The 25,396-nt window shown below is 41.4% G+C and overlaps 1 protein-coding gene and 1 long non-coding RNA gene across 10 annotated transcripts in view; one reads left to right on the forward strand and one right to left on the reverse strand.

Annotated features, from left to right (window-relative positions):
* The window catches only part of PTPRA (protein tyrosine phosphatase receptor type A), a 162,762-nt gene that overhangs the window by 102,329 nt on the left and 35,037 nt on the right, over positions 1 to 25,396 (reverse strand). For 6 of the 9 annotated variants that reach the window (XM_017944956.1, XM_021921190.1, XM_009216472.2 and 3 more), the window contains one exon: positions 13,316 to 13,390. The exons of the other annotated variants lie outside the window; for them this stretch is intronic. In XM_017944956.1, the coding sequence (XP_017800445.1) occupies positions 13,316 to 13,342 (27 nt within the window). In that variant the 5' untranslated portion in view covers positions 13,343 to 13,390. Of the gene's footprint in view, positions 1 to 13,315; positions 13,391 to 25,396 lie in introns of those variants that run through there. 9 annotated transcript variants of the gene reach the window in all.
* LOC108580642 lies at positions 18,044 to 24,598 on the forward strand. The gene is made up of 3 exons (XR_001891992.1): positions 18,044 to 18,121; positions 23,603 to 23,667; positions 24,516 to 24,598. It is a non-coding gene; the product is annotated as an uncharacterized LOC108580642 (long non-coding RNA).

The following is a 25,396-nucleotide window of genomic DNA, read 5'->3' on the forward strand; positions in this document are numbered from 1 at the left end:
AAAAAAAAAAAAAAAAAAGGTGATTTCAAAGCACATAGCTCTTTCATTACAGCCTTAAGGGACGAGATCTGATCAGTAAAAACAAGCTGCTGTGTTCTAGTTTTCTCTGATATTTGGCATTATCCTGAATACATATGCTCTGATTTGGAAAGAATCAGTCTGTAAAGATTTAATAGATTTGAGATTTGCATATTTAAAATGTATTTCTTGTGACTAAAATGAAATGAAACCTTTTAATTTTTTTTTTTTTAGATGGAGTCTCGCTTAGTTGCCCAGGCTGGTGTGCAGTGGCACGATCTCAGCTCACTGCAACCACCGTCTCCTGGGTTCAAGCGATTCTCCCGTCTCAGCCTCCCGAGTAGCTAGGTTTACACGCACCCGCCATCATGACTGGCTCATGTTTGTATTTTAGTAGAGACAGGGTTTCACCATGTTGGGCAGGCTGGTCTTGAACTCCTAACCTAAGGTGATCCTCCCACCTCGGCCTCCCAAAGTGTTAGGATTACAGGCATGAGCCACTGTGCTCTCTCTGTCTGTCTGTCTGTCTGTCTATCTATCTATCTATCTATCTTGAGACAGGGTCTCACTCTGTCACCCATGCTGGAGTGCAGTGGAGCAATCTTGGCTCACTGCAGCCTCCGCCTCCTGGGATCAAGCAATCCTCCCACCTCAGCCTCCCCAGTAACTGGGACTATAGGCTGGAGTGCAGTGGTGTGATCTCAGCTCACTGCAACCTCCGCCTCCTGGGTTTAAGGGATTCTCCTGCTTCAACCTTCCAAGTAGCTGGGGCTACAGGTGCCTGCCACCATGCCCAGCTAATTTTTGAATTTTTAATAGATGAGGGGTTTCAGCACGTTGGCCAGGCTGGTCTGAAACTCCTGACCTCAAGTAATCCACCCACCTTGGCCTCCCAAAGTGTTGGGATTATAGGCGTGAGCCACCGCATCCAGCCTCTGTAACACTCTTGAAATGACAAAATTACAGTGATGGAGAATAGATCAGTGGTTGCCAAGGTTTAGGGTTGGGTAGAGGTCTAACTGTTTTAAAGGAATAGCATGAGGGATTTTTCCTTGTGGTGATGGAACAGTTATATATCCTGATTGTGGTTATGGTTACACAAATTTACACATCTGATAAGACTTTATAGTAATATACACATACATACATATATAAATGTAAAAATTGGTAAAAATCCAAACAAGGTCCATTATTAGCTAACAGTATTATACCAATATCAACTTCCCGGTTTTGAAAATGTATTATGGTTATATAAAAGGCTATAACAGACCGGGCACAGTGGCTCATGCCTGTAATCCCAGCACTTTGGGAGGCCAAGGTGGATGGATCACCTGAGGTCAGGAGTTCAAGACCAGCCTGGCCAACATGTTGAAACCCCATCTCTACTAAAAATACAAAAATTAGCCAGGCGTGGTGCTGGGTGCCTGTAATCCCAGCTACTCAGGAGGCTGAGGCAGGAGAATTGCCTGAATCCTGCAGGCAGAGGTTACAGTGAGCCGAGATCATGTCACCGCACTCCAGCCTGGATGACAGAGAAAGACTTCGTCTCAGGGGGTGGGAAAACAAAAAGTAAAAGGTAATAACTCAGCCAGGTGCAGTGGCTCACACCTGTAATCCCAGCACTTTGGGAGGCCAAGGCAGGCAGATCATGAGGTCAGGAGATTGAGACTATCCTGGCCAACATGGTGAAACCCTATCTCTACTAAAAATACAAAAATTAGCTGGCTGTGGTGGCACGAACCTGTAATTCCAGCTACTCGGGAAGCTGAGACAGGAGAATCGTTTGAATCAGGGAGTCGGAGGTTGCAGTGTGCCGAGATTGCGCCACTGCACTCCAGCCTGGTGATAGAGTGAGACTCCATCTCAAAAAAAAAAAAAAACAAAAAAAACCCAAAAAAACATTATAACTGAAAGCCCTTGGGTGAAGTGTACATGGGAACCTGTACTACTGCAGCTTTTTGAGTCTTAAATTATTAAAAAATAAAATGATTTTTAAAAAAGTTCACACATACAAATAGGTGAGTGTAGTCTAGGCATTACTTAAAACAAATAATGAGCAAGTATTTGCACTATGAGATTATATTAACACAATAATATGTGGCAATGGTACAGTTACAGATTTATAAACAAGGAAGTCTGTATACATAAGTATTGGGAATATGATAAAAAAAATACCCGGTGGCTCACGCCTTGTAATCCTAGTACTCTGGGAGGCCAAGGTGGGCAGGTCGCTTGAGCCCAGGAGTTCAAGACCAGGCTCAGCAACATGGTGAAATATCATCTCTACAAAAAAATGCAAAAATTAGTTGGGTGTAGTGGCATGTCTGTAGTCCCAGCTACCTGAGAGGCTGAGGTGGGACAATCACCTGAGCCTGGGGAGGTAGAGGCTGCAGTGAACCATGACTGTGCCACTGCACTCCAGCCTGGACAAAATCATTTACAAATCCGTAGAAAATTTTAATAGATTATTTAGTAAACAGTACTAGAAACTGCTGAACTATTTAGCAAAAAGTAAATTAGCTGTCTATTTCATGCAATATTCCAAAAGTGAATTCCAAATGATTTAAAGTTTTACGTATATAAATAATAATAAATAATACAATAGAATGTAAATAAGTACCAATAAACTATAAAACAATTTGAAGAAAACATTTGAAAATATTTGTTTGTTCTCAAGGTGAGGCAGCCTTCCTAAATATTAAAAAGAAATATTTAATAGTTTCTAATACATAAGACATTTAAACTCTTGTGTGTCAACAAAACATCATAAACCAAAAATAAAATAAGAAACCTGAAAGAAAATGTTTAAATTTAAAAAACTAGAAAAGGCCGGCCGTGGTGGCTGTGTCTGTAATCCCAGCACTTCGGGAGGCTGACGCAGGCGAATCACTTGAGGTCAGGAGTTTTGAGACCACCCTAGCCAACATGGTGAAACCCCATCTCTACTAAAATTACAAAAATTAGCTGGGCATGGTGGCGTGCGCCTGTAATCCCAGCTACTCGGCAGGCTGAGACACAAGAATCACTGGATCCCAGGAGGCAGAGGTTGCAGTGAGCAGAGATGGCGCCATTGCATTCCAGCCTGGGTGACAGAGTGATGCTGTGTCTCGAAAAAACAAACAAACAAAAACCCAACCAACCAACCAACCAACCAACCAACAAAAAACCCCGAAAAAACAAACTAGAAAAAACATGTGCAAAATGTTACAGGCAAAAGGTTAAATAACCTTATTAAATAAGTTATTTACAAATTAGTAAGTACAAACACAGCCATGGAAGGATGGATAAAAGCTATGAATAGGCAATTCATAAAAAGTAAAATAATAATGATAAACAAATGAAAAACTTCATCTTTGCTAACAAAGAAAAGCAAATTAAAGCAATGTGGTACTTTTCTTACCTCTCAAATAGGCATATATTTATAAAAGCGACAAAATTTAAATGTTCATAAGCTACAGGGAAAAGAACCTCAAAGTGTACTGCTATAATTGTGATCTCTCTGACATTTATCTAATCTACTGATTTGGGACTTAGTCTATAATGCCATGTGCCATTTGCTATACTTGCTTTTTACATATATGATCTATCTCCCCAATAAAACCAGAAACCTCAGGATAGTAGTTTTCACTTTTTTGTTTTTCCAACATTAAAATAAAAACCAACATGTAGTAGGCATCCAATATTGTTTTTAATGATGTTAGTGAAAATTATAAAACCTCTGAATCAGAGAAGAGTGAATAAAGGTACACTCCCAGCCTACAACTCCCTAATCTACAGAAAGTGCCATCCTGATTCCTGGATTATCCTTACCATCTGGTTCCACCATTCCTATTTCAGGCTGCCAACTACTGCTTAGGAGTATCACACTCCTCAGTGCTGTGTAGAAAACATCCTTCCTTTGTCAGTTTCCTGTGTCAGTTCCTAGCACAGTAGCCCAAGCTCCCTCTGAGCAGATGGCTGACAAGAGGACATGACCTCTCCTCTATAGAGCCTCTATTCTCTCTTTTTAGACTAGAGGAAGAGATTCCCTCATCCTTTTTAAGGCTACTGCCCATGTTCTTGATCCCATTTGAGATCTTTCCCCTAAAATTATGCATTTCTTTCTGGTACTTTCCATTTTTCCATCTCTAGCCATCATATCCCTTTGTTTACAAATAGACACGGATGTTCTAAACACATTTTTTGGGCTTTAACTCTATGAGCTTCTCTTTTCCTCATTACTACTAAACCTGTTAAGATGTACTTGGCTTTCACTTCCTCACTTTCCACCTCTCCTTTATGACTTCATTATGATCTTAATTCCTTCATTCTCCCTTAACAACCTCATTGTGTTCTTAATTCCTTCGTTCTCAAATCTACAAATAACCTCCTGATTAAATCTAATTCCTGACCTCAGTTTTCATTCTCCTTGACTTGCATTTGATATGTTACGGTTAACTTATTTCTCAAAAGCTTCTCTGTTTCCTGGTTCTCTTGACACAATGACTACTCAATTTTAGCTTTTCTTCTTCTACCATTCACACATCAAAATTTTATTTGGGTCCTTTTAAGGACTAGGCATTGGATTAAATGTTAGGGGATGCAAGCAAGAAAAAGACAAAGTTCTTATTCTCAAGTTGATGTGTTCGTTTTCCAGGTCGGTCAGTCAGTCAGTCATTCAACAAACTTCCATTGAAAAGCCAGGCACTGTGCTAGATGATGGCCTTTAAAAAGTTACAGCCATTAGCCGCACATGGTGGTGCATGCCTGTAGTCCCAGCAACTCAGGAGGCCTGAGGTAGGAGGTTCATTTGAGGCTGCAGTGAGCGATGATTATGCCTTGGCACTCCTGCCTGGGTAAGAGAGTGAGACCCAGTCTACACACACACACACACACACACACACACACGCCAAGACCCATCCCTGCCTTCACTGAGTTCATGGCAAAGGAATTAAGTAAGCAATGTCATATTTGTTCCAAGCGTCATGACACAGCAGTCAAATCCATTTGTTTCAGGGGCTAGGGAAGGAGTGTCTACAGTATTGGCTTCCTGATCCCTGTTCTTCTCTCCATATCCTTTCTCCCACACAAAGGCTCATCCATACTCAGGATGGGTTTTGATTATCACCTCCATTATCTCACTTCTGAACATACATCACCATTCTCCAAGTACCTGCTGACTGTCTATCACCTTACACTGTAAACCAAATTAATTACCCTCCCTTTAAACCTAACTTATTCTCTAAACATCCTTATTTCTGTTAAGGATTCCACCGCTGTCTCAGACTCTCCGTCGCCAGTTTACATACTACTTTTCCGAAATGTCTCTTTTCCCAGGTTCTCTTTGGTCTTTCTACTTGCATAACCACCAACCCATTTCATGCCTCTATCACCTCACGCCCAGTGTTATATCCAAGCTAGGCTAAATCATCTGACTCACAGGGAAAGAGAGGGAGCTTTTAAAAAACAGTCTTGGGTCTCCAATCTGAAGATTTGGGTTTGGGATATCTTGAGTGGGAGCCCCAGAATCCTGGTTTTCCATAACACTGATCCAGTCCAGGCCTTCTACTGACTCCCAGTGCAGCTAACATCTCTCCAACCCCATTCCCCAGCGGTCTTCCTAAAGTGTTAGATTCATCCTGCTCAAAGTGTTCAATGGTTTCCCACTGAATAAACAATAGATTTGAAAATATCTGGATTGATACACAGGAAATGCTTCATAATTTGGCCCCTGTTATGGGTTGAACTATGTCTCCCCCAAAAAGATATGAAGTCCTAACCTCCAGTACCACAGGATGTGACCTTATTTGGAAACAGGGTCACTGAAGATGTAATTAGTTAAATAAAGATGAGGTCATTCTGGAGTACTGTGGGCCCCTAAACCAATATGACTGGTGTCCTTATAAGAAGACAAGGAAAAATGCCATTTTAAGACAGAGGATTTGAGTGATCATTTACAATCCAAATAACACATAGGGCTCTTGGAAGCTAAGGAGAGATGCATAGAACAGATTCCCCCCCAACCCCCAGAAGGAACCAACATTGCCAACACCTTGACTTTGGGCCTCCAGAACTGTCAGACAATATATTTCTGCTGTCTTTAGCCACCAGGTTTATGGTACTTTGTTAGGGCAGCACCAGGAAATCAATACAGGTCCCCAAACTACATTTGCAACCTCACCTTTCACTGTTGAACTCACTCTCTGTTAAAGTCAAACTGGTGTAAAATTCTTACACTATTGAGCTTTTCTTTCATAAGCACTCTACTTCTGGAAGCCTTTTTTCACCTACCACAAAAGCATACCATATGTTAGTGGCCAGCTTGTATTTTACTTTGTCTCAATGCTTCCCATCCATCCTGCTCTTCTCAATAATGGCACTACATGCACAATACAACTAAATGCATAATAATTTACCAAATGCTGCAACGCACCAAGCCTTCTTAAATGTCTATATTCACTTGGTAGGGCTCCCATAAAAGTATTACAGACTCGGTGGGTTCAACAACAGAAATTTATCTGCTCACAGCTCTACAGGCCAGAAGTCCAAGATGAAAGTGTCAGCAAGTCTGGTTTCCTATGAGCTCTCTCTCCTTGGCTTGCAGATGGCCACCATCTTACTATATCCTCACCTGGTCGTTCCTCTGTGTATTTGTTTTTGATGTCTGTGTGTACAAATTTCCTTTTCTTACAAGAACAGCAGTCACATCAAATTAGAGCCCACCCTAAAGACCTCTTTTAATCAACTACTTAAATTTTTTTTTCCTTGCTTTGAGACAGGGTCTTGTTCTGTTACTCAGGCTAGAGGGCAGTGGTGCAAACACGGCTTACCACAGCCTCGAGCTCCTGGGCTCAAGCAATCCTCCCACTTCAGGTTCTGGAATAGCTGGAACCACAGGCATGTACTACCATGCCTGGGTAATTTGTACATTTTTTGTAGAGATGGTATCTCCCCATGTTTCCCAGGCTGGTCTCGAACTCCTGAGCTCAAGCAATCATCCTGCCTCGGCCACTCAAAGTGCTAAGATTACAAACATGACCTACCATGCCCAGTCTTTAAAGATCATCTCCAAGAACAGCTTTATGGTCATTTTCTAAAATATCAGTACATAAAATCCTACCACACTCTCATTAATGACCATACAGTGTTCAAAAGAAGGGACTGGATATACATAAAGCAAATAAAAAGGAATGTGTGAACACACGACGGGGGCTAAATAAAACTGAAGAAATACGAAGAACAAGAGTATTACAGGGCCAATGCTGTGGTCAACTATTAATGTTCATATAGGAAAAGAAAGTGGGGAGAAGACTAGTTTAAGAAATAGTAAAAGAAAAAACAGCAGGCCAGGTGTGGTGGCTCACACCTGTAATTCCAGCACTTTGGAAGGCTGAGTGAGGCAGGTGGACCGCTTGAGCCTAGGAGTTCAATACCAGCCTGGCAACATGGTGAAACCCCGTCTCTACTAAAAAATACAAAAATTAGCCAAGCATGGTGGCATACTCCTGTAGTCCCCAGAGGAAGGAGGATCACTTGAGCTCAGGAGTTTGAGACCAGCCAGGGCAACATAGTGAGACCCAGTCACTACTAAAAATTTAAAAAATTAGCTGGGTGTAGTAGCGCATGCCTATAGTTCCAGCTACTTGGGAAGCTGAGGTGGGAGGATTGCTTGAGCCTGGGAGCTCGAGGCTGTGGTGAGTTGTGATGGCACCACTCAACTCCAGTCTGGACCACAGGGTGAGACCCTGTCTCAAAAAAAAAAAAAGAAAAGAAAAAAGAAAAAGAAAAAAAGATTAGGAGATAAAGTTATGACAATCTCAAGGAAAACAACCAAAAGCAAAGAGTTTTTAAAAAGGACAGAATAGATAAAAATAAAAACATTGTATGAACCCAGGAAGTTCAGTATCAGAAAGCTGCTGACAGAAAGAACCAAAAAAATGGACAGCTATAAGTCTGCAGATCTAACAAGGGGCCCCCCAAGTACACCTCTATGGAATTCCAGACTACATAGAACATAAAAGCTTCCAGAAAAGAAGAAAAATTAATTTCCTATATGAAACTTCCTATTTCTCATGAACAAAAAGGGATGTCAGAAGCCATGGAGCAATGACTTCAAAATTTTGGGAAAAATAATAAGCAACCTAGAATTTTATAGTCAACCAAACCATCACTCGAACATGAGGGTCTTAAAAACAGACACCAGAGGCTAGGCGCGGTGGCTCACGCCTGTAATCCCAGCACTTTGGGAGGCCGAGGCGGGCTGATTACAAGGTCAGGAGACCGAGACCAGCCTGGCTGAACACAGTGAAACTCCATCTCTACTAAAAACACAAAAAATCAGCTGGGCATGGTGACGGGTGCCTATAGTCCCAGCTGCTCAGGAGGCTGAGGCAGGAGAATGGCGTGAACCCAGGAGGCAAAGTTTGCAGTGAGCCGAGATTGAGCCACTGCACTCCAGCCTGGGGAACAGAGCGAGACTCTATCTCCAAAACAAACAAACAAAAAAACAGATACCAGAAAGAGTCAAAATTTATCTGCCATGTACCTCTTCTCTCAGTAAGTGACTTGCGAATGAACTCTAGTAAGATAGATAGATACACTGATCGATTGATTGACTGAGACGGAGTCTTACTCTGTTGCCTAAGCTGAAGTGCAATGGTGTGATCTCGGCTCTGCAACCTCCTCCACCACCCAGGTTCAAGCAAGTCTCCTGCCTCAGTCTCCCAACTAGCTGGGATTACAGGTGCCCACCACCATGCCTGGCTAATTTTTGTATTTTTAGTAGAGACAGGGTTTTACCGTTCTGGCCAGGCTGGTCTCGAACTCCTGGCCTCAACTGATCCACCTGCCTCAGCCTCCCAAAGTGCTGGGGTTACAGGCATGAGCCATCGTGCCCCCTAGCCTCTAGTAAGATTTAAAAAACAAATAAAAAGAAAGATTGATATCCAAGATCAGTGGACCCAACCTCCCCGCATCCCCCTCAAAGAAAAAACAGGTAGGAAAATACCAGTATGACTGTGTGGATAGCCTAAAAAACAGTTAGTGCAAACTGGTCTTGGAGTGGAGTGTATGACTAGCCTAAATTTGGGCCACAGTGTATGGTCTGAACTAGCCTTGACAGGCTAGACTGTTTGATTGAGATCTTGGGGAAAAGTGAAACTATAACAAAAGGCAAATAGACAAGAAAATTGGAAACTCCAGGGAGAAAATTTTATGAGAAAGTTACAGTTCAAAATATAAAATATAAAGACATGATCGGAAGCAACTGATAGTTTCAGAAAGAGAATTCACTTTTTCTTCATTTTCTCATTTCAATAGCCCAGGGTCTATGACATTGAACCTACAGAGAAAGAAATAAAAACCCAGAAAATGCTGCTTGGCCTGACAGTGAACAATATTTACTTCGCTATAATAATGCAAATACTAAAAGGGCGCGGTGGCTCACGATTGTAATCCCAGCACTTTGGGAGGCCAAGGCGGGTGGATCACCAGGTCAGGAGATCGAGACCATCCTGGCCAACATGGTGAAACCCTGTCTCTACTAAAAATACAAAAATTAGCCAGGCATGGCGGCATATGCCTGTAATCCCGGCACTTTGGGAGGCCAAGGCGGGCGGATCACTTGAGGCCAGAAGTTCAAGACCAGCTTGGCCAACAAGGTGAAACCCTGTCTCTACTAAAAATACAAAAATTAGCCAGGCATGGTGGCAGATGCCTGTAATCCCAGCTACTTGGGAGGCTGAGGCAGGAAAATCACTTGAGCCTGGGAGGCAGAGGTTGCAGTGAGCCAAGATCATGCCACTGTGCTCTAGCCTGAGTGACAGAGCAAGACTCTGTCTCAAAAAAATAAAAATTAAAAAAAAAAAAGAAAGAAAAAAGAAAAGGAAAAAGGAAAGGAAGAAAGAAGGAAAGAGTGCTGAAAATTAACCTAAAAAAGGAGGTTCAAGAGTACTTCCGAAAGTTAGAAATATAATCACTTTATGAGTTTAATTGGTTTTGTTTTGTTTTTTTGAGACAGAGACTTGCTCTGTCACCCAGGCTGAACTGTGTCCCCCAAAAGATGTTAAAATCATAACCCCCTACTCAGTTCCTGTGAATGTGAACTTATTTAGAAAGAGGATCTTTGCAGATGATCAAGTTGAGATGAGCTCATTAGGGTGGTCCCTAGTTCAATGACTGGCACACTTATTTTGAAAAAGGAAATTTGGACACAAGAGGCAGATATGCATAGAGGGAAAACAATCTGAAGATACAGAGAGAATGTATCTACAAGGTAAGGGATGCCTGAGGCTACCAGAAGCTAGAAGAAAATCACAGAACAGATTCTCCCTCACAGCCCTCAGGACTTCCCTAGCCTCCAAAACTCTGAGACAATAAATTTCTATTGTTTAAGCCACCCAGTCTGTGGAGTTTTGTTATAGAAATCTGAGGAAACTAATAAACAGCAGCAGAACAGGAAATAATACAAATATTAAATAGGGGGATAGTGTAAGGTAAATTCCCATTTTTCACACTGGAGAGGCAAAAAATTATGTTGTCTTTTTTATTAATAAAAGAATTAAGAAGAAATAGCATATACATATAATTTAGAATTATGGAGGTTACCAGAAAGCAGAATGTAAAGAAATTGAAGCCCTTGTGCATTGCTGGTGGGAATATAAAATGATGTAGTACTGTGAAAAACAGCATGGTGATTCCTCAAAAAATTGAACACGGAGCTACCATATGATCCAGTAATTTTACTTCTAAGAATATACTCAAAAGAACTAAAAGCAGGGACTGGAACAGATGTTTGAACATCCATGTGTTTTGTTTTGTTTTTCAATGGAGACAGTCTCACTCTTGTCACCCAGGCTGGAGGGCAGTGGCACCATCTGGGCTCACTGCAACCTCCACTTCCTAGGTTCAAGCGATTCTCCTGCCTCAGCCTCCCAGATAGCTGGGAATTACAGGAAAGCGCCACCATACCTGGTTAATTTTTGTATTTTTGGTAGAGATGGGATTTCGCCATGTTGTCCAAGCTGGTCTTGAACTCCTGACCTCAGGTGATCCGCCTGCCTCGGCCTCCCACAGTGCTGGGATTACAAGTGTGAGCCACCGCACCCAGCCTACACCCATGTTCATAGATAGCACCATTAGTCACAACAGCCAAAAGGTGGAAGCAGCCCAAGTATCCATCAATGAATGAATGGATACACACAATGCAGTACAAACATATAACAGAATATTATTCAACCATAAAATGGAAATTTTAGTCATAAAATGACTTGAAAACAAGGTCATCCTATGTGAAATAAACAGGATACCTTTGTGAAATAAACCAGATGCCAAATGACAAATATGATTCCACTTACACGAGGTAACTATTATAGTCAAATTCATAGAGACAGAAGGTAGAATGGTTGCCAGCAGCTAGGGGAAGAGGAAATGGGGAGTTAAGTGTTTAATGGATATGGAGTTTCAGTTGGGGGAGATGAAAAAGTTCTGGAGATGGATGGTGGTGATGGCTGCACAACATGAATGTACTTAATGCCAATGAATTGTATACTTTAAAAGTAGTTAAAATGATAAATTTAATGTTATATATATTTTACCATGAGAAAAGTATGTATATGAACACATTAAGATGTAAAACCTTTTCAGGCCAGGCGCGGTGGCTCACGCCTAAAATCCCAGCACTTTGGGAGGCAGAGGCAGGCGGATCATGAGGTCAGGCAATTGAGACCATCCCGGCCAACATGGTGAAACCCCATTTCTACTAAAAATACAAAAATTAGCTGGGCGTGGTAGCATACGCCTGTAATCCCAGCTACTTGGGAAGCTGAGGCAAGAGAATCACTTGAACCCAGGAAGCGGAGGTTGCAGTGAGCCGAGATCGCGCCACTGTACTCCAGCCTGGTGACATAGCAAGACTCCGTCCCAAAAAACAAAACAAAACAAAACACCTTTTCAGTGCTGCAAAGGCTCTCTCATACCTCTTTCCAGTCACAACCTCCCACCTCCTGTCAGAGGAAGGGATCTGACCTTTATCATTGTAGTTCAGTTTTTCTCCGTAATTTTGCTATATCTACTTTTTCTTGTCCATCTGGTTTCTTTCACCCAACCTTTTATCTACGAGATTCATCCATGTTGTTGTGTGTACTGGTAGTTTGTTTCTATTACTGAATAAAATTCCATTTTATCAATAGTGTGTATCAGTCTTTTTTTTTGAGACATAGTCTCGCCCTGTTGCCCAGACTGGATGGAGTGCAGGGGCGTGATCTCACCTCACTGCAACTTCTGCCTCCTGGGTTCAAGCCATTCTCCTGTCTCAGCCTCCTGAGTAGCTGGGATTACAGGCATGCACCACCACACCCAGCTAATTTTTGTAATTTTAGTAGAGATGGGGTTTCACCACGTTGGCCAGGCTGGTCTCGAACTCCTGACCTCAACTGATCTTCCCACCTTAGCCTCCCAAAGTGCTTAGATTACAGGTATAAGCCACCACGCCCAGCCATATATCACAATTTATTTAACTATTCTCCTGTTTTTGGACACCTGATTATGTTCCATTTTTTCTGGCTACAATACATAGAGCTGCAGTGAATATCTGTATGTGTACTTTGGTGTAGACATATATTTTTCATTTCTCAAAGGTGAACACCTAGAATTGAAATTCCTGGGTTATTAGATAGGTGTATATTTCACAGATATTGCCAAACAGTTTTCTAAAACTGTAGAGTTGGTTTACATTCCCATTTTAAAAACTTGGAGATCATCTGTGCTCTACTCAAGAAGCTTTAATTCAACAAAGGCAGGCTGGCAGGGCACTGACTTTGGTTTTTTTTTTTTTGAGACGGAGTTTCATTCTTTGGTGCCCAGAATGGAATGCAGTGTGCGATCTCAGCTCACTGCAACCTTTGTCTCCTGGGTTCAAGGAATCCTCCTGCCTCAGCCTCCCGAGTAGATGGGATTACAGGCACATGACACCACACCTGGCTATTTTTGTATTTTTGGTAGAGATGGGGTTTCACCATGTTGGCCAGGCTGGTCTTGAACTCCTGACCTCAAGTGATCTGCCCACCTCGGCCTCCCAAAGTGCTGAGATTACAGGCGTGAGCCACATTGCCCAGCCTTTTTTTAAAAAAAGCTCTTTAAGTGATTCTGATTCACAATCAGGTTAAGAAGTATCTTAAATTACAATGTTTGTAATCATAATAAAATAAGCTACTCTTACAGCTTAGAAACAAAATGAAGCAGGAAAGAATATGATGTTAGCTTTATTTAAGGATACTACTTGACTGGCAACAACCTCCTCACAGTTCTGGTTTTCTCTTACCTTAGTTATTTGAACTGCATCATCCATTACCACTCACTGGAATTCCAGAAATATCTTTTTTTTTGGTTGTGTCACCTGCAACCAAAGGAAAAATACCTTTAGAAATATACAACATCCCTGAGCAGATTGTTTTAGCTTAGGAATGCAAGACCAACCTAGGCAACATGCAAAATCCCATCTCCACAAAAAGCAGACAGGCAGGGTGGCACATGCCTATAATCCCAGCTACTTGGGAGGCTGAGGTGGGAGGACTGCTTGAGCCCAGGAGGTGGAGCTTGCAGTGAGCTGAGATTGTGCCACTGCACTCCAGCCTGGAAACAGAGTGAGACCCAGTCTCAAAAGAAAATAGCCAGGCACGGTGGCTCATGCCTGTAATCCCAGCACTTTGGGAAGCCAAGGTGGGTGAATCACTTGAAGTCAGGAGTTTGAGACCAGCCTGGCCAACATGCTAAAACCCTGCATCTACTAAAAATACAAAAATTAGCCGGGCATGGTGGCACGCATCTGTAATCTCAGCTGTTCGGGAGGCTGCGGCAGGAGAATCGCTTGAACCCGGGAGGTGGTGGCTGCAGTGAGCCCAGATCGCGCCACTGCACTCCAGTTCAGGCGACAAAGTGAGACTCCATCTCAAAAAGAAAAATAAGGCTAGGTGCAGTGACTCACGCCTGCAATCCCAGCACTTTGCGAGGCAGAGGCAGGCGGATCACCTGAGAAGTCAGGAGTTCGAGACCAACCTGGCCACCATGGTGAAACCCCGTCTCTACTAAAAATACAAAAATTAGCCAGGCACAGTGGTGGGTGCCTGTAATCCCAGTTACTTGGGAGGCTGAGGCAGGAGAATCGCTTGAACCCAGGAGGGGGAGGTTGCAGTGAGCCGAGATCATGCCAGTGTACTCCAGCCTGGGCAACAGAGTGAGACTCCATCTCAATCAATCAATCAATCAATCAATAAAACAGTCCTATTTAAACACTACGGATTGTTTTGGAGAGTGGAGTATATCCTAACAAGATGTTTCACAGAGATGCTTAAAATTCCAGGAGCCACAGAACAAAGCTCCATCTTAAATAGTTCAGATTTCTGAATAGCTCATAGGTCTTTCAAGTAAGGGTAGTATGGAACACTCCTCCCTGTCCCACAACTTGGACTATGCCATCACAGGGTTGTTTATACACCATTAGGCCCTTCCCTAGGGAACATATGGCAGTGTCTAAAGATAGTTTTGACCGTCACAATTAATAGCAGGGAGGCTGTGCTACTGGCATTTAGGGGATAGAGGCCTAGGATGCTGCTAAGCATCTTACAAATCACAGGACAGCCCCCTATAACAACGTATCTGGTCCTGTATGTCAACCGTGCCAAGGCTGAAAACCTCTACATTGATCAAAGACCTATCTTTAGTCAATGACTGTGCGAAGTGGTAGTACAAGAGCCTAGTCATTTCTACCCCTTGTGGTATTCCTCTATCAGACAATCTGGGTAGGCAGAGACTTTATCAGGTGTGCACTGCAGTCTGATGGCTCCCCATACCCAAACATGTTCCCTTCCCCTTTTCTTCACAGGCATTACACCTCTACTAAGCCCTTTGCCCTCCAACCCCATCTGTGTCTGCTTCCTGTAGAATCCAGCTGGCACATAAACTAACATTCACATTCACACTGAATGGAGTGTACATTCACACTGATGGAGAAACAAGAACCACTGGGGGGGAGGGGGGAGTCCCAATAAATAAGACAAAATGTTAAAAATTCTAGACTTCTGTACTATCCAAGTATTCCATAACAGCCATCTATTATTTATACATAATAAAGAAAATATTAAAGTAAGACTTTATACTAGATTTGGCTCCTGAAGACATGTTCTAATGGCAGGCTACATTGCTATACTTTGTATATACAGTGTACCCAAATTCAAGGAAGGGCGAACAACTGTTGTTCTTCCGAAAAAAAAAAAAAAAGCATATTCCCAGGTACTAAGGAAATAAAAGATCAGACAATGGGCTTCACAGACATTTCATAAGCTCAGCTTCCTCATTTGTTAAATCAAAGTTGTACTATTAATAGGGTTTTTTTTTTGTTTTTTGTTTTTGTTTTTGTTTTTGAGACGGAGTTTCGCTCTGTCGCCCAGGCTGGAGTGCAGTGGCCGGATCTCAGCTCACTGCAAGCTCCGCCTCCCGGGTTCACGCCATTCTCCTGCCTCAGCCTCCCGAGTAGCTGGGACTACAGGCGCCCGCCACCTCGCCCGGCTAGTTTTTTGTACTTTTTAGTAGAGACGGGGTTTCACCATATTAACCAGGATGGTCTCGATCTCCTGACCTCGTGATCCGCCCGTCTCGGCCTCCCAAAGTGCTGGGATTACAGGCTTGAGCCACCGCGCCCGGCCGTAATAGTTTAAACTAAAAACTTTTAGAGGAGACTACAGAGCCCATTCAGTTTGCCCTCCTGCTTTCAGAGATGAGACCAATGTTCCAGACAGAATGACAATAACTGGGCAAGCAAAGCACAGTTGTTGGCTTTGGTTCTCAATGTCTGGGTCCATTTCTCTTTCCAGGTACAATGTAATGCATCTAAATGAAGAAAGCACATTAAGCAAACAGTTCCAAAAAGGTTACAATATTAAGATTATTCCAAGAACTATTCAAAATCTAGCCCTTCACTCCATCATGAAAACTGGATGGTGGTATCTGATACTGCCATTCCAGGTTTTCTTTCTGTGTACTCAACTCCCTCAGCACATAAATAGGCTCAAGGCTTTACCATCTTTAAAAAACCTCTCTAGAATAAACTACATTCCCAATGCCTCCCCATCCCAGCCATCATTTTCCCCACCTTTCCTCCTTGTCAATATTCTCAATAGTTCATACTCCCCCACCTCAAACCAGGGGCCTTTGACATAACACCCTCACCTGGCCTCTATAGAAACTGCTCTTGATTCATCAGTCAACGATGATCTCAAATTACAGGATCTGACCACCCTAAAATTCCCATCATCACTCCCTCAGAATTTCTTTTCCTCAGGAGAAGTACCTAGAACTATCCCTTAAATGTTGGTGTTCCCGGTGTTCCATCTTCCAATCTTCTCACTCTGTACCAGTGGCTGCACATCAGAATTGCTTGGGGAGCTTTCAAAAAATCCTGGTGCCCAAGTCCAGCTCAGGTGCATCATAATCTTGGGAAAGAGGGGGTTGGGGCTGAGTTCCTGGAAATGTCTGTCTGGATGTTTGGTTTTAAGCACTCCAGGTGATTCCAATGTGCAGGCAGTGCTAAAAAGCACTCCTCCATCCAGTCTTCTTGAACTCCTTTCTTCCCACATCCATTTCCCGCCTCAGGCTCTTTCCAAACTCCAAACCTATAAATTCCCTTGCCTTCTAGACCTGCATATTCACAAGCACCTCTGATTCAAATAATCAACACTCACAGAAATGTTATCTTATTCCATATCTCTTCTTCCTTAATTGCTTATTTCAATGGATAAAAATTACCACCTACTCATTGAGTTAGCAAACTTTTTCTGTAAAAAGCCACACAGTAAATGTTTGGCTCTGCAGGCCAAACAGCCTTTGTCACAATTACTCATCTCTGCTGTTGTGGCAAAAAAGCAGTCATAGATACGTAGTTTCAGCATAGCTATATTCTAATAAAACTTTATTTATGAACATTTAAATGTTAATTTTATATAATTTCCATGTTACAAAATAATATTCTCACTCTGTAGCCCAGGCTGGAGTGCAGTGGCACAATCTCGGCTCACTGCAAGCTCCGCCTCCCGGGTTCACGCCATTCTCCTGCCTCAGCCTCCCGAGGAACTGGGACTACAGGCACCCACCACCATGCCCGGCTAATTTTTTGTATTTTTTAGTAGAGAGGGGGTTTCACCGTGTTAGCCAGGATGGTCTCGATCTCCTGACCTCGTGATCCACCTGCCTTGGCCTCCCAAAGTGCTGGGATTACAGGTGTGAGTCACCGTGCCCAGCTTTTTTGATTTTTTTTCCAACCACTCAAAGATGTAAGAAACATTTGTAGTTGGTGGGCTATGCAAAAACTGGCATTGGGTTGTAGTTTGCCAACCCAGATCTACCCCCTTGCCAAGCTAGAAATCCTAGTTGTCCCAATTACTTTCTTTCCCTTAGCCCTAGAGTCAATCATTAACTCTGTTGCAAACTACTTTAACTGTTTATGGCCTCCCGCAACTAACAGTAAGATCCTTGAGGGTGAGTGGAGGTTGCAGTGAACTATGATTTTGCTACTGCACTCCAGCCTAGGTGGCAGGGCGAGATCCTGTCTCTAAAAGATAAAAATAAAAAGATCCTTGAGGGTAAGGACTGTGTCTTAATAATATCCACAGAGCCTAGCAGTGTGTCTAGAACACTGTAGGCAATCTTCCTTTAAGTCTTTCCCCTAGTTCAAAACACACAGAAATTCTACCACCATGAAAGGCCATTATATATCCTATTAATTTGAATCTTTCTTTATTCGAAGACATCAGTTTCTTTTTAGTTTAACTTATTTCTGAACTTGATAATAAGGTTTAAAGGGAGGAAAAAACCCAGCAAATTTTAAAATGCATTAAATAAAGGCTCAGGCAGACATGACCCATATTTCTTAATAAGCACAAGTAATAAAGATCATTGCTATTCAATTACTTAATAACTGCTTAATTTCTGTTTTCTGGGTACTTTTTCTGCTTGGAAATTTGAGACAATCAACTTGGTCAAATCTTGGAAGATGTCAGTACAATGGCTGATTACCAATGATAGACAATCAACACATCAAAAAGCAGCAGCTCAACAAGGATCAGAATAAAAATAGGTATTATATATTAAAGTACTTACTATGTGTCAGACACTGTATCGAACTGTACAATGTATATTATTCAAGGTTACCTTCAAAACAGCACACGAAATAGACACTTCATTTTGAAGATACTACCAATGAAGAAACTATGGCACAGAGTAGTTATTAATAAATAACTTGTCTACAAACAACTGGTACATGGCAAGACTGAGACTCAAACCCAGGTGTATATGACTTCAAAATCTGCTCTTACCCACTAGCTAAACAAAGCCTATAATTCACGTATGTCAACAACCACAAGAGGAAAAGAGCTTTATCCAAAAGGAACTGGATGAAAAGTTTTAAAGCCCTGTTGGAAATGTACCATAGCTGTCATACACTCCTAAGAATGGTGCAATGTACACAGCCAGTGAGGCTTTCCAATCATGGTCTAACTAAATGAATAAAACAAACGGGAAGAGCCAATTTGTGGATATGGCAGACCCTCCTACCCCAAAGACGGGAAATAAAATCTTTTTCACAAATCAAACAGAGTCCACAAATCAAACAATAGTACCATCCCCAACTGTTAACAGAGCCATTCATAGGAAGTCCCATGCTTACTACGGCAACTACTGGTCTTGCTACTCACCACGTTTCTACTTTTTTGCTTCCTCAGGAAGCAGACAGGAAAATCGCTCTCCTGATCTATTTTGTAAAGAGGAGCTATCATTTAAAAATAGAGTTTTATAAGTGAATATGTAGCCAGGCACAGTGGCATGTGCCTATAGTCCCCAGCTACTCCAGAGGCTAAGGCAGGATCACTTGAGCCCAAGAGTCAGGGTTTAGCCTGGGCACCCTGTCTCGTTTTAAAAAAAAAAGAAGAAAAAGAGAATCCGTACATAGTAATTAATACTTTGCCTGACACTCAATATTTCTCTATACTAAACTCCATCTTTAAAAAACACTGTCTTTTTTTTTTAATTATTTTTTGAGACGGAGTCTCTATCGCCCAGGCTGGAGTGCAGTGGTATGATCTTGGCTCATTGCAACCTCTGCCGCCCGGGTTCAAGTGATTCTCCTTCTTCAGCCTCCAGAGTAGCTGGGATTACAGGCGCCTGCTACTCTGCCCAGCTAATTTTTGTATTTTTAGTAGAGATGGGGTTTCATAATCTTGGCCAGGCTTGTCCTGAACTCCTGACCTCAAGATCCACCTGCCTCAGCCTCCCAAAGTGCTGGGATTACAGAGCCACTGAGCCCTGAGGTCTTACTTTTTTTTTTTTTGAGATAGGTCTCACTATGTTGCCCAGGTTGGTCTGTAACTCCCAGGCTCAAGCAATTCTCGCACTTCAGCCTACCGAGTAGTTGGGATTACAAGCATGTGCCACTACACCCAGCTCTATCTTTTTCTAATCTAGTAATACAGCAATCTAGAAAATTATTAAAACTCTCCAGCTACCAAAATCTAGAAATGTTGGATAAATGTAAACATCCTTTGAAAAGCTTAGCTAAGTTCTCAAGGGAGCAGGGAAAACTACCAGTGGCAAGAAAGCAAAAAGTGAACCAAAGCTAAGGCTGACCTCTGTATTGGGCCCAGGAGCATTTGTTAAGACTTTTGAATAACAAGGGAGGAAAGAAGACAGGAAACAGGAGAAGGGTAGGAAGGGCTCTGGAGAAAAAGTCTCTCATGAAATTGTGGCTCTCTAAGGCCCAAGGTCTCAATGAGAATAGATCAGAGAAAATCTACCTTCAAGAACAAGGAGAGACCCCAAATAAATGGAAAGACATCCTATGTCTTTTTTTTCCCCCCAGAAATAAAAAAGCTTTCATGTCTGTAATCCCAGCACTTTGGGAAGCCGAGGCTGGCGGATCACTTGGGGGTCAGGGGTTCGAGACCAGCCTGGCCAACATGGTGAAACCCCATCTCTACTAAAAATACAAAATGTAGTTGGGCGTGATGGTGTGTGCCTGTAATCCCAGCTACTCGGGAGGCTGAAGCAGGAGAACTGCTTGAACCTGGGAGATACAGGTGGCAGTGAGCCAAGATCATGCCACTGTACTCCAGCCTGGGAAACAGAGCAAGACTCCGTCTCAAAAAAAAGAAAAAAAGAAAGAAAAAAAGAAGAAATTAAAAAGCTGACCCTAAAATTTATATGGAATGGCAAGGGACTCCAAATGGCCAAAACAATCCTGAAAAGGAAAAACAAAGTTGGAGAACTCATATTTCCTGATTTCAAAACTTACTGCAAAGCACTGGTAACCAAAGCTGTGTGGTAATGGTATAATGAGTGATATATAGATCAATGGAACAGTTTTAAATGAGTCGAGAAATAAATCCACACATCTATAGTCAACTGATTTTTATTATTTTATTTTTTAGAGACAGTGTCTCATTCTGTCACCCATGCTGGAGTGCAGTGGCACAATCAGAGCTCACTGCAGCCTTCACCTCCTGAGCTCAAGCAATTCTCCTGCCTCACTCTCCCCAGAGGCATACACCACCATGGCCAGCTGGTGATGAAATACTGGCCTCAAGCAATCTTGCCATCTGGGCCTTCCAAAGCTCTTGGATTATAAGCATGAGCCACCATGCCCTATTGTCAACTACTTTTTGGGAAGAGTGCTAAGACAACATTCAATGGGGAAAGAAAGGGCTCTTCAACAAATGGCACTGGGACAACTGGATATCCACATGCAAAAGAATGAATCCTTACCTTATACAATATATAAAAATTAACTTGGGACTGAAAGTGATGGCTCACGCCTGTAATCCCAGCACTTTGGGAGGCCAAGGTGGGCATGGATTACTTGAGTCCCGGAGTTCAAGACAAGCCTAAGCAATAACAGTGAAACCCCATCTCTAGAAAAAAATACAAAAATTAGCCAGATGTGGTGGCACAAGCCTGTGATCCCAGCTACTTGGGAGGCTGAGGTGGGAGGACAGCTTGAGCCCAGGAGGTCAAGGCTGCAGTGAGCCAAGACTGTGCCACTACACTCCAGCCTGCACCACAGAGCAAGACCCTGTCTCAAAAAACAAAACAAAACAAAAAAATCAAAGTGGATTAAAAACTTAAAAAGCAGCCGGGCACGGTGGCTCAAGCCTGTAATCCCAGCACTTTGGGAGGCCGAGATGGGCGGATCACGAGGTCAGGAGATCGAGACCATCCTGGCTAACACGGTGAAACCCCGTCTCTACTAAAAATACAAAAAAAAGTAGCCGGGCGTGGTGGCGGGCGCCTGTGGTCTCAGCTACTTGGGAGGCTGAGGCGGGAGAATGGCGTGAGCCTGGGAGGCGGAGCTTGCAGTGAGCCGAGATCACGCCACTGCATTCCAGCCTGGGAGCACAGCGAGACTCCGTCTCAAAAAAAAAAAAAAAAAAAAAAAAAACTCTTAAAAAGCTACAACTATAAAATTATTATTATTCTTTTTTTGGAAACAAGAGTTTCACTCTGTGGCCTAGGCTGGAGTGCAGTGATGCAATCTCGGCTCACTGCAATCTCTGCCTCCATGGTTCAAGTAATCTTCCTACTTCAACTTCCTGAGTAGCTGAACAGGCACACACCATAGGCTAAATTTTTGTATTTGAGTAGAGATGGGCACCATCTTGCCCAGGCTGATCTTGAAATCCTGGGCTCAGGCAATCTGCCTGTCTCAGTCTCTCAAAGTGCTAGGATTACCGGCATGAGCCAACGTGCTTGTTCTAAAACTATAAAATTATTAGAAGAAAACATAGGTAAATCTTCAGGACACTGAATTTGAAAACGGATTCTTAGATATTGCACTAAAAATCATAAGCAACAACAAAACTGACAAATTGGAATTCATCAAAATTTTGAAAGACAACCTATGGGATGCAAGAAACTATGTGTTAATCAGATATCACATATCTGATAAGGGTCTAGTTATCAGAACAGATCAGGAACTCTTACAATTCAATAACAAAAAAGACACCTCCCACACAAATATATATGTATACATATATTTACATATATGTAATACATGTTATATATATATTTAGTGAAATATAAAAATTATATGAAATTCAAACTTCTGCATCCATAAAGAATGTAGCTGCACTCATTCATTTACTATTGTCTGTGGCTGGCTTCAGACAACCTTTTGTGGTTTTTGTTTGTTTTCTTTTGTTTTTTTTGAGATGGAGTCTCACTCTCATCCAGGCTGGAGTAGAGTGGCATGATCTCGGCTCACTGTAACCTCTGCCTCCCGGGTTCAAGCAATTCTCCTGCCTCAGTCTCCCGAGTAGCTGGGATTATAAGTGTGTGCCACCACGACAGCTAATTTTTGTATTTTTAGTAGAGATGCGGTTTCACCATGTTGGCCAAGCTGGTCTCAAACTCCTGATCTCAGCCTCAGCCTCCCAAAGTGCTGGGATTTACAGGCATGAGCCACCGCACTAGGCCTGTTTTTTTTCTGAGACAGGATTTCACTCCATCACTCAGGCTAGAGTACAGTGGTGCAATCACAGCTAACTGCAACTTCGACCTCCTAGACTCAAGGGATCCTCCCTCTCTATCTTTTGAAGGTTACATTAAATAATGTACATTATACAGTCTGACACAGTGCCTGACACATAACTACTTAATAAATGGTACTCATATATTATTATTCTGATCCTTGTTGAACTGCTTTTTGATGTGTTCTGGTTATCCATAATTGGTAATCAGCCACTGTACTGGCTGGCAGAGTGGAGTGGCTTACATAGCTTTCCACTGCTGCTCAGTATAGCACAAATCACAGTGACAAAGTTATAACTCAACAGCATGTTTGGTGCCACACATGCATACTGTCATACTGTAACATTTTATTTTTTTATTAATGCATAACTGATAGTTATCAGTAACTAAAAGTAGTTATTATTTTGACATGTTATTAGTACATAACTATCATTAGTTATTAGTGCATAACTAGCATGTCAAAAACAAATGCACTTTGAATGTCATGTTTTTTATTTAATTTTATATTTTTTAAAAACTAGAGATGGACTTTCACTATGTGGCCAAGGCTGGTCTTGAACTCCTGGGTTTAAGCAATCCTCCCACCCTGGCCTCCAAAAGTGCTGGGATTACAAGTGTGAGCCACCACACCCAGCCTGAATGTCATGCTTTTAAGGCACAGTGGAGGGTATGCATTGTTTTATTAAGACAAGATAGGAAAGCGTTTTATTATGCAACGATTCTAGTCATCCCTTGGCATCTGTGGACCAACTGTGGATACCAAAATCTATGCATACTCAAGCCCCACAGTGGCCCAGAGGACACAAAAATTTCACTGTTCTGTATCTGGGGGTTTCCTCAAATAATGTATTTTTGATCCATGTTTGGTTGTAGAGGTATATACTGCTGATTGTATTTATTGAAAAAAAATCCTCATATAATTGGACCTGTGCAGTTTGAAACCGTGTTGTTCAAGGAGTCAACTGTCTATCTGTGCTAAAAGAATTCAAAATACATCAATGTTACCAAACTAAGGACTGATCACAGTATTTCCGATTCACAGGAAAGCAATGGTCAGAAAAATTTGAAAATTTAAAGTAGAATGTTTCATCACAGCAAGGAGGGAAGGTAAGGAATAGAAAGTAAGTTTCTAAAGGGGGAAGTTTCTAAGTAGCTCATTTGTTGGCCAAGCAAGAAAAGTAATATTCTAGTGATAAGCTAATTAAATCATGAAGAAGCTAAAGAAAAGTACCCAGAGAAAATAAACTTGCTTAAGAGTATTAATTAGCCTTTCTCTAGGCTTTCTCCAGACAGCTAACCAAAAAAAATTTTTTTAATTTAATATAAGATAATTTAAAAAAAAAAGAGTATTAGCCTTTTGACAAAACCATTTGCTCTAACAGTTGAAAATATTAGGAGCAAGATCAATAACCTGTTTTGTTTTTTTTTTTAAAAAAACAAGGCAATTGAGGTTAAGTAGATTTCCATCTCTTTTGATTAGTTTGATAGATGTTACAATACTGTTCAGATGTTTATTCAAGGAGTCAGTGCCAAGTTTAAAACAACTGAAGAATGAGCTTCTATTAATAGTCTGTGTTGAACAACTACAAACAAGAAGTTGAAAAAGTATTAATTCCATACTTCCATTCCTAAAGTGGAATCTCAGATATGTTATCATTGATAATGGTAAAAATATGTGCGAAGCAGAAAAAGGTTTAGTTGGGTAATTTACAAAACTTGTGAAGATGTAAGTTGGTTATTCATGTTTTTTATCAACAGGTATTCTATGAAAAATATCTGAATTTATCATGAATTATTAAACCAACCATGTTAATGGTAAATTTCATTCACTGTCATGGGCTTAACCATTGTCAGAAACAGAAGCTGAATAACCTGACTTGCCCAGGCACACAGCAGTTTGATGGCTGAGCTGTACTGAAGTTTTATCATGCTTTTTTTTTTTTTTTTCTTTTCAGCTTGGAGCTGAGATTGAAATTTTTCACAACAATAAGACTGCTTTCAGATACTATGATCAAACAATAAATGGCTTTGAGAATTAGCTTCTGCTGCAGATTTTATAATAGTAAATTCAACGTAAAATTACAGGACAGAACAGCACTTATACATGAAACTTAAACTGCTGTTATTTAGACAACTAACTTTTGAATCATAAGCAACACTGAGCGGCTTTATACACTTTACATGCTATCAAAAGTTAAAACAAGAAGTGAGATCTCCATTCCCAAACAAATTTGCAGTGGATACAGTTTCTTAGCTCAAACTACATTTCCAGAATAATTTTTAGGACCCTAATGTATAAGGAAATTTCTATATTTCAAAATCTATTTAACCGCAATTGTGGAGCTTCTGTCTAACCTTCGATTGGAAGTAATTAAGCAGCAACGAATAATATACTAAAAGGTAAATGTTATAAGAAAAATCGAATTCTGTAAATGCTTCCTGAGTTATTAATTAAAATCATACGCTTATGGGCTGGTATCAATTAATTTGACATGTATGTGTGAAGATGTGTCAAAGATGAAATATATAAAATCTCATTACAGATCTGCATTAATAGATGAATACTTGCAATCAATTTTGATGATTATTGAATAGGAAGCACTAACTCTGAACCCCAATTAAGCAAAATGTTATCACTCCAAAAAGAATTCCATTCTTCTCATTAGTATACCTGTATTTCAAAAAATTGTTTTTATTATTTTGAATTTAATCAATAAGAAATTTCTCAAAATTTGTTTTTCTCTTGTTATATCAGAACCTACAAATCCCTTGATTCTACTTCAGCCTGCAAAATCTAAAATATTTACTATCTGGCCCTTTATAGAAGGATCAGATA

Source organism: Papio anubis, chromosome 16, assembly GCF_008728515.1.
Source record: "Papio anubis isolate 15944 chromosome 16, Panubis1.0, whole genome shotgun sequence".
Taxonomy (NCBI): domain Eukaryota; kingdom Metazoa; phylum Chordata; class Mammalia; order Primates; family Cercopithecidae; genus Papio; species Papio anubis.